General features: G+C 36.4%; 2 protein-coding genes across 2 annotated transcripts; both read left to right on the plus strand.

Moving 5' to 3' along the window:
* The first annotated feature begins 465 nt into the window (after positions 1–465).
* Positions 466–2,761, plus strand: LOC129286003 (patatin-like protein 6). Its single transcript, XM_054922034.1, has 2 exons — positions 466–1,642; positions 2,022–2,761. Exons 1-2 carry the CDS (start codon positions 689–691, stop codon positions 2,382–2,384), a joined length of 1,317 nt encoding a protein of 438 aa, XP_054778009.1. The 5' UTR covers positions 466–688; the 3' UTR covers positions 2,385–2,761.
* A 3,996-nt stretch (positions 2,762–6,757) lies between these two features.
* LOC129285172 (accelerated cell death 11) lies at positions 6,758–10,345 on the plus strand. Its single transcript, XM_054920748.1, has 4 exons — positions 6,758–7,051; positions 7,676–7,848; positions 9,068–9,213; positions 10,147–10,345. The coding sequence occupies exons 1-4, from the start codon at positions 6,857–6,859 to the stop codon at positions 10,251–10,253; spliced, it is 621 nt and encodes a 206-aa protein (XP_054776723.1). The 5' UTR covers positions 6,758–6,856; the 3' UTR covers positions 10,254–10,345.

Consider the following 10,345-nt stretch of genomic DNA (forward strand, 5'->3'; position numbering starts at 1 on the left):
GATACCAGAATAAGGGCCATTCCCACCACCAGATTTTTAAATTCGTATGCATCAATTAAAGCTGGTCCATTCTTGCTTTTTAGAGTTTAGCCTTTTAATTTTCCCCTGCATCAACGCATTTTTCTTGCATACCATTTCTCTCCCCTTATCTTAAACTAATTCCCTCCTCAACTTCCCAAACATCCCCTCCACGCCTTCATCTATTTAATTCAATTCACATCCAAAATTATAACATAGTCCTGTGCCATTTGATTTTTGCAAAAATTACATTTAAGGGCCCATAGTTGTCAAAAAACTATGTTCTATAAATTGCCATTATTTTTTTCCCCAAAATACAGCCTTATAAAATCTTAGACTCGAACATTCACTTTTAGTTTCTAAGTAATTATGAATTTGAGATTTTTGTTTTACAATTTTGGGTTCTTACATGTAATTTTGTCTTAATCACCGCAACTCCGCCTTGGGAATGTTCGTGGATGACCGCCATCACTATCATCCTCGCTGCCTTCTCAATTTGCTCCGCTCGCTGTATATATAATGCACCTTCGCCTCATTTTTTCTTCATCCACGCTTCCTTCTTTCTCCTGATCTTCAACACAAATACCCATCGCAGTCTCCTTAGTTTCAAATTTCAATATCCCCCTTCCCCTTTCTGACTCTATCTATCTACGAACTGAAAATTGCAGAAATGGCGGCACTTTCTAACATTGACTCTACCTTCGAAGTTGACAAGCTCACCTACGAAATCTTCTCCATATTGGAAAACAAGTTCCTCTTCGGCTACAACGAACCCAAGAATTCCAAGAGTGTCGTCGCCAATTCCGCTCAGATTTCTCCAGAAGACGCCAAAACGGCCAAACACAACACTGGTAAGGTCAGAATTCTCTGCATTGACGGGACCGGCGCCACCGACGGCATCCTTGCTGCTAAGTCTTTGGTTCACCTTGAAGCCTGCCTCCGTCGCAAATCCGGGAACCCTAATGCCCACATCGCTGCTTATTTCGACGTAGTCGCGGGGTCTGGCATTGGAGGCGTTCTCGCGGCTTTGTTGTTCACTCGCGGAAGAGACGGCTTTCCGATGTTCTCCGCCGAGGAGGCGCTGAAGTTCCTCATCGATAACCGGCGCAAGATTTTCCGGTCTAAGCCGGGGATTTTCCGGCGAGCAGTTCGCGCGTCGTCTTCGGGGTCGAAAGTCGAGAAGCTGTTCCGCAAGACTTTCGGTGACAGCACGTTGAAGGACACGTTGAAGCCGGTTCTGATCCCCTGTTACGACCTCATCACTCGCGCGCCGTTCCTATTTTCCCGCGCCGACGCTCTGGAATTGGACGGCTATGATTTCAAGATGAGGGACGTCTGTGTTGCCACGTCAGCGGATCCCGTTGCGGTTGGCCCTGTGGAGATGAAGTCCATCGACGGGAGGACGAAGATCGTGGCCGTCGATGGAGGAATAGCTATGAACAATCCAACGGCTGCGGCCATCACCCACGTTTTGAACAACAAGCACGAGTTCCCGTTCTGCAACGGCGTCTCCGATCTCCTTGTTCTCTCTCTGGGAAACGGAGAGTCCGAGTTTAACACTGCGGAACCCAAATTGTCAACATCCGGGTTCGTCAGGATCGCCGGAGAAGGAGCTTCCGATATGGTGAGTGTTTTACGGTTTTTTTTGGGCCAACTGTTTTACATTCAGTCAATTCAAAAGGGGGGAAAACTATAAAGCTTGATGACCGTCAAATGTGGAATAATTATTAACAACATTAATGCCTTCAATTCTATGAAACATGTAAAATATTCTTCTTTTTAATTTTTATCTCAAATTAAAAAGGTGAAAGTCGGTCGACTTTTTTTTATGATGCGAAGATTATTATGCAACAAATAAAGAGGTGGTGATTAGAGTAATGAGTCATCAATGTGTCACCTAATCCGAGTGTATGATTTGTTTTTTCATTTTATAAAAAGCACAAAGGTTGGCAGTGTAATAATTGCTATAAATATTCTAACGTGATTGATTAAAAAATCTGCAGGTTGATCAAGCCGTATCGATGGCATTCGTGGTGGGTAGCGCAGGGAATTACGTGCGCATCCAGTCAAACGGAGTGATGGCAAAGAAAGCAGCAGAGGGCGTGTCGGGCAAAACGACGTCGGATCTCTTGGCGGCTTCGGAGGAAATGTTGGCCCAGAAGAGCGTGGAATCAATTCTGTTCAAAGGGAAGAAAGTGGTGGAGAACACGAATGTGGACAAGTTAGACTTGTTCGGGGGAGAGTTGATAAAGGAGGAAGAGAGAAGAAAAACCAGCATTCTGCCTACTGTAGTGTTGAAGCATGCTTCTCCTTCACCCAGAACTTCATCGGCCACCACGCTATCTACTTTGTCTTGGAGCTGCTAGGAAGGAAAGAGATTGATTTAAGAACTGGGACTGAGATTCTTATGAGTTGGGGAGTTTGAGTTAGCTGCCGCTTTAGATCAATTGAATCTGAGCTGAGCAGAGCTGAATGAATCCTCGACTAACTGGCCTTTTTTGGTTTTTGGGGGGTTCTTTTGTTCTTTTGTTTTTGGGTATATATATTACGTGTATTTATTCTGATCAGAGAGTAATCTGTGTATATGGTTATTGCTAAAGGACGAGTCTCGTTCAAGATCAGAGATTTTAAGTATTCCGGGATTTGTGAGAGTTAGATTGTATTGTTGGGTCTGATAGTGTGGTGACTCAACCAGGGATGTTGATTCTGGAATTTATAGATCAATTGGAACATGCTTCCTTCATCTCCTTTTAGTCTTTGACAAACGTCACAGGCCTCATTGCTGCCTACTTGCACGATATGTTTAATTTTTAATCTAACTTTTACAAAACATAACATTTCAAGAACCAAAAAAAAAAAAAGGGAAGTTACCAGGAAGTCCCACACATAAATTCAAATTGTCATAAAGTCCCGAGAAATTTTAAATCACCCTAAAGTCTTGTAAGCTTTAATTGTAATTAATTTCACAAGTACATATACTAAAGTACCCATCCTTTAAAAAAATTTAAAAATTATATGGCACCATCTGGAGATTTGGATTCCAAATTGAGACGGTGAGTCTAATGGACGTGGTTGTCGAGGTCGAAATCCTGCTTGACAATGTCAAGTTCAATAGCAACGATGTTGGTGAGGCCGAAATATTGGCTATGGCTGTTTCGAGAAAGTAAGTCTGAGGGATGGGGAAATGACAAAGGCAACACCTTTGCTAGGAGTGGTGTGCATTGTTGACGCGATAGACATTGACAAGGAAGGAGGAGTTGAAGGAAGCAAACTTTTCCTTGTCTTGCTAGAGTTTGAAGAGTTGCTAAAAGAGGATTCTTCTGGAGGTGTCTGTGAGTTTGACATTACTGAAGGGTGGAGGTGTTCGAAGTTACTCAGAGGGCTTTGAAGTTAATCGATGTCGGTAGAATGTCGACCTTCAATGGGTCATAGTAAGAGATGTCAAATGGGTCGAATATTTGGTTGTTCTATTCTCATGTGGTAGGGGCTGGGACATCTTTGTTGGGAAGAGAAGCTGCAAAATGGATAAGACGGCAGCGGTAGCGGCGGAGAGGGAGAACATGGCCGTGGATTCAAGTCAGGGATTGTGGCAGCGCGGTGGCTAATGATGACGCCTGTTGCAGCATTGGAGGGAAAGCATTCCATGGTATGTATGATTGTCAATGAAGATTGAAGCTATGAAGGTTTCGTGAGGTATCAAGTTTTGTTAGCTTGAACACCATTTTTTTTTTTTTAAATTTTCTCTCTGCTTTTTCTTGTTGTGGGTTTTTTCTTCATGAGGCCGCGAAAATGCCGAGCACATTCTTGACAGCAGTATGCAACAGCAGCAGCAACCATGAGGAGATTATTTTTAATTTCTCGGCAAAAGATTTGAAATACTTTAGGGAAAGACGAGACCTTTGATTGTGCTTGTTTGTGTCATTGCCTATATTTTGATTAATTTGGCTTGAAAAGACAAAATGGTGTTCTAGAGTATTTTCTTTTTGGATAATTTACGATTTAAGTTTGAAGTGCTTACCAGTAAGTGCAAACTGCCATCAGTAGCCAAAGTCACAGAAGATAACAAGTAACTGAAATTTTAGTTGTGATTTTTCAAATGAGGGTATTTTGATAATTTTATATTAAAAATTAATCACTACTGAAGTCTATGGGACTTTACCTTCTGTTTGAATAGAAAAAAAAGTTAAGAGAAAAGAAAATGAAAGGAAAAAAAAATATTATCACTTCTCCTATTTGAAAGGACATGAGAAAATAAAAAGGAAAGAAAATGAACAGATATTATAATAACTATAATGCCCTTATATCAAAATATATTATATTTCATGTAATTATATTTGTGAAAATAATTTGAAAACATAAATTATATTAAAATTACCATAATCAAATTAATTTAAAATCAAATTATTTGTTAAAAATGTATTTTTATATTATATTTTAAAATCAAATAATTAAAAATAAATTAATGTAATTCTGGACACTTGATCTAGTCAATGGCTCAATTATTTAATTAAATACTTAAATTAATGTAATTCATAACTATAAAAGTTAAAAATTATAAATTAAATTGTTTAATTAAAATTAAATTAATATGATTGAGTAGTCTCCTGAGAGTTAAAGTGTGAAATAAATAAGAGAGAGAGATGATAGGCAATGAAAAAAAGTTTTACTGCCAAATCTCTCCACTTTTGGAGAGAAAAGTTGAAAGAAAAAAACAATAAATCTCACACTCTATTTTTCTTTTTCCTCATTTTTTCTTCCCTATCCAAATAAAGAAAAATCTATTTTCTCTCCATATTTTCTTTCTTTCTATATTTTCTTTCCAACTAAACAGAGCATTAGAGTCAATTATGCATTTCATGGGATTTTACAAGAATTAGAATTCATATACGAGGCTTCTGTATGATTTTCCCAAAAAACTAAACAAAGAAGGAACCAACAGCACAATAAATCCTACTTAACAGGAAATACACAAGATCTAAACTTATTAGTAAGGACCATAGCATCAAACACAGTAGATCTTGACGTCCTAATTGAAATAATTTAACCCAGTAGGCAACATCATCAAAATAATAGTGTCCTGCAGATTGAATCGGACGGTTTGACTGCTATCCATTGATCAAAACAACCCGATCCAACCAATTAGATTAATTTAGGAGTTGAACTGGATTGATTTGGTCGGTTTTGAGGAATAGAATTTAACCCATAAATTAGAATGGGTCAACCTTGGTCAAAGCCAAACAAAAAAAAACAAATTTAGGCTAAGTTGTTCAAATTCGTGTTTTCTCTTATTTTATCTTTGATCTCTCCTCAACGACTCAGGCTCAATCTTTGACTTTTCCTTTAACCTTTGCTTTCAACTTTAGCAATCCAGCCTTTGGCATCAAGATTACAAGTGTCGTGATATGATGGTGTACCTCTAGTTTTAACGTTTTGCTTATAGATCACAAGCTTGTGCGCATATGCATAGTTCCAATAGTTTAGACATCCAGCCTTTGGTGTCGAAATTTCAAATACTATCGATAAATTAATATTTTATTTATATATTTATATGTATAAATATTTTTTATTTAATTTTATGTCAACAATTCAACTGCCGGTTTAGCTGATTTAATTATAAAAATTGTGACCCGTTACTTTTTTTAGTTTGATGTCCGATTTGGATTTCAAAACATTAATATTACTTCTTTGGTAAAATGAGTTAAAAATCAAAACCTTAAGGGGCATTTCCAACACTTGAACGATATGTTGGTGCTTGGGTGCCTTTTGGCTAGTGTCAATATGAACCAAGGCCACTTTTGACTTATTTCTGTTACGAAAACCTCAAACTCTTGACTCCTTGCATTTTTCTCACTCCCTCCATATCAAAATATATGTCTATCTATTGCTTGGTCTAGAATTTAGGATATGGAATAGTTTCAATAATTGTTTTTTAATTATATATACTCATACTTTATTTATTATTTTTTTAAAAAATAATATATTAAAATTTCAATTGTCATTATTAAGATATTTATATAAAATATTTAATAAAAGTATAATTAAAAAGATGTAAATAGTTCCAACTAAAAATTTTTATAATTGTAAAGTAATTACTAATATGTTATATTGTAATGTAAAGGAGTATGATATAATCTTCATGGCTTCTTGCCCGTTCTCCCCACCCCCTTTAAATTTTATCCGGTAGTTATTCAAACATATTTTTTATTTTAATTTTACTTTCACTATTCAGCGTTACTTTCTAACTTATAAAAGCTAAATGAATGTTTCTTTCTCTTCAAATCTATCATAAAAAACTCATATGATTCTTTGGTATTTAGTGATGTATTAATACACTTAACTCTCAAATGAATTGCACAAACCTTTTTTTGTTGAGTATTTTCATTTAACGATCCTGGCAGAAAAATAATTAATTCTTGAAAATTAAGAGATTACATTGAAATAAAAAATAAATGAGATAAAATTAATAGATAAAAATAAAATAAAAATAATTCAACTATGAAGATAACATTTAAATTGAACTGAGAAAATTAAAATAAAAAGATAAAATTTCAAGTAAAATTAAATAAATACAAAAGGGCTAAGGCCCAGCTAACAGAACCCATTTTGACTATTTTCCATGATTTTGAACATTGAAATATAAGGCCCACCCATGAAGCTCAATTGTTTTGTATTCTTATTTGGATTGCCTTTTTTTTTTTTTTTTTTCATATATATTGTCTTGATTGACTGTCGCCAACTCGCCATTTGCGTCCATTTACAGCTAGGAATAAGTTTCAAGTTTCAAGAGACCGAGAACGGAAAGAAGGCGGCCAAGAGAGTCGAAGATCCTTCCTGTTCGATGGCTGAGACCTCACCCGATGCAAAACTTCTGAGAAAAATCTCGGACGCGTTCAAAGAGCTCGCGGACATTGTCAATTCCCAAAGTTCGGATGTCGAGGTTGCTTCTTTCTCTCGGGCCTCTTCTCTTGTCTCTCCTCTCTTTGGTTGCTTGGGCATCGCCTTCAAGTTTGCCGAGATGGATTACGTTGCCAAGGTAATCCTTTCCTTTAAGAACTCATTCTGTTCCCTTAATTAATTTGATTGACTTTATTACAAATATAAGACAGTGTTCAGTGGAAATTGATTAGTTTCTGCTTGGAGACTGATAAAAATGTGAATTGGGTTTCCTGTTGTTACTATCTTGGTGAATGCATTGAGCTCTAGATTCTGCTTTTTTTTTTGTGGGGGGTGTTGTGGCGACGGAACCTTTTTGTAGTGCCGCTTCTCATTTCTCATGTTTCTTGAAAAAACAATGAACTCTTGTGGGTTAGTGCAGTCCTTTTGTACAATAAGTGCATTTCAGTTATCAAAAAGTAAAAATAACACGTGACTTTCTGATTGAGAATCTCCTCTTTTTGGATGTAAACTTCGAGATAACCATTGCACGCTTGAACATCAGTGTATATATACGCATCAGAAAGGCTTCTGTGAACTTCATTTGCCTACCAATTGGCACATTGATTACCAATTGGCACATTGGTCGGGTTTTAAAGCTTCCATGTAACCACTGTAAAGCTTTGCTCTTCTAAAACCGTTGTTCCAGTATAATTCCAAATTAATTTGGTGTAATTTTTACTTATCTTTTTTTTGCCATTGGTTATATTGTTTGATATAACAGGTTGATGATCTAGTTGAGGCATCAAAGTCTATTCGGACCTTACAATCTATGATTGATCGGGATGTACAAGCTAATACTGTGAGGAGAGCAGGTAGCCATACAAGAAATCTTCTTAGAGTAAAACGTGGACTCGACATGGTCAGGTTGCTTTTTGAGCAGATTATGGTTTCAGAGTATGTATATCTCTCTGCTTAACAATTTTCCACCTGCTAGTTTCTGATATCCAGAAACACTTTGCTTGGGAGCAAATAATGAATATCGCTAGAATTGAATTGGGAGGGGGGTTGAATATTGGATAGAACGAACATCTTTTTCTTTCGATTGTCACTGTCATGCTTCATTCATTTGAGTAAGCTTTACAACTGAAAAGCCCTAATTGAAGGTGAAGCTTATGATTTGTACTTTGGTAGTTTCTGTATAATTGGGAGGTCGTCTTTGCATCAGATTCTGAAATAATATTTGGGCGGTGGATTTTTATTTTAACCATTAGATGTCTTTCCTTACATTCTATAATCATTTGGTGTCTATTCTCCTGGTTTGTATAGATTTTTGTACACTTTCTTGCAACGGGGATAAATACTTCTTAGCCAATTTAACATCCCAAGGCTCATTCTAAGGCCAAGTTATTTATTTGGAAAAAGTATTGAATATGAACACTAATGATTGATGAACTTTACCAGGTTTGATATAAATATTAAGTGTAGATCTGGTTCTAATAAACGGTTCATTTATTTTTATGTTGTCTCATGGCCATCCTTTTATGAAATATGTCATAATTTTTGGCGGATAAAAGGCATTCTTTGACCTTTTCCAATGGCAAAAGCCAAATTTCATGTCTTTGGCATCTCTTGTGAATGAGGTGGTCACTAATTAGATATTTCAATCTCATCATGTGGATGATAAATGGTGAGATGACGTTTACATGTTAATAATTCATTGTGTCCATAAGTTTGTTGGAACGAGTAAATTTGTGCAACAATTAAGAAAAGTAGTTTGACCATAGAATAAGGAGTAATTTTTGACATGCTTATGAAGTTACAAGTGTTATTTTATCTGGCTCTAGGTTATTCTGTTAAATTCAAAATGTTTTTGGACAACTTTTTGCTTTTTACTGCTTTGATGCTAGCCTCTTCTTTGCCTGGATCATTTGACAGAACTATTTTGTTACTAGAAAAACCATTATTTTAAGATGCTGAAATCTGGCACTTCCTGAGAATTCTCCGAAAATAACAGAGGAAGTCCAGACTGAATATACCCTTAACTTATCCTGAAGCAGTTCCTCTTACAGAAGGGTACCTTTTTGGTGGATATCTATTTTAAGAGGCACATTTAGAAGAACCAAGTTGCATTAACTAGTGAATATGAGCTTAGCATCTGTATATCTTTTGGCAGCGGGAATTCCCTCAAAGATCCAGCTTCCAAGGCTTACGCAGAGGTATTTGCTCCCCATCATGGCTGGGCTATCAGGAAGGCTGTTGCTGCTGGGATGTACGCCCTTCCCACAAAGCAACAACTCTTGAGAAAACTCAATGAGGATGGTATGTGTTGGTTAAAGTTTGCATGCATATTAGTTAAAATTTAAATCCAGAAGAGGACTTTAATGTGCAATTGGCAGTGAACGGGAATAGATTGAAATAGAGTTAGCGAGAAGAAAAATTAGCAGGTATCTTAGTTGAAATTTTGGGCTCTCTACCCTAGTTTTGATCTGCTAAATTTTTATGGACTGCAACGAGGTATCTTAGTTGAAATGCGCATTTTACCCTGAGACTTTACTTGTGCATCCAATTCAGCTAGTAAGTGCTTAATATCAATTACAATAAAATAATGTGCAGTGTTGATGGGAGAGAACTCAGAATGGTCAATCACTGTCTTGGCAAGACTTTAAACTAAAGTCAATATGGCTAAATGCGGTAAAATTGGATTTAGTTGAATGATTACCATGATGAAATTTCTCATTTGAAACTACGAAAACCACAAATGGGATTCCAGGAAGCAGTTGCGCAAGTACGAAGAAGCCCAAAACTTTAGGGACAAACAAGTAGATGAACTCACCTTCTTTTGGAATCCTCCAAAGAGTAGTTCACCACTTATTGGAATTCAGAGATATTTAAAACCAAGGAGAAACACAGGAAAGCCCTTCAAGTTCTTCCAGATAATCCATTTCTTTCTTTTGCTCATTATATAAGTCAATTGTCAACTGGTTCACTTTCATTCAGAATGCTTCCACATCATAATATGAATTCTATTTTATTGCTTCCTTTGCTTCTAATTAAATTAGTGTATTATCTTCTCATTTTTGCTAGAGCAAAAGAGGGTGCCAAAACCTTTCTGTTTGCTCATATTGCCTTTGTTACTTGTGGTTCCATTACTCTCTCTCTGCGCTGAATAATTGGAGATTATATGTTTTTCTCAAATATTTTGCTCAGTAAAGCTATCTATTTACAATGCCTTCTCATCTTACCTTGGTCCAGAGTCGTCAGCAAGGATCCAAATGCAAAATTATGTAACAGCATCGGCACCTTTGATCCAATACATTGATAAACTCTTTCTATCGAGGGAATTGGGTATTGATTGGTGAATCTTGGACTGTATTGTGTTTATATCTACTATAAATACAATGTGATTCAATAATTTATTTACTGAAGAAAAGTTATGCCTTTATATTGCTAA

The sequence above is a fragment of the Prosopis cineraria genome, unplaced genomic scaffold (assembly GCF_029017545.1).
Source record: "Prosopis cineraria cultivar Desert tree isolate PC_DT_omini unplaced genomic scaffold, ASM2901754v1 PC11, whole genome shotgun sequence".
Lineage (NCBI taxonomy): Eukaryota > Viridiplantae > Streptophyta > Magnoliopsida > Fabales > Fabaceae > Prosopis > Prosopis cineraria.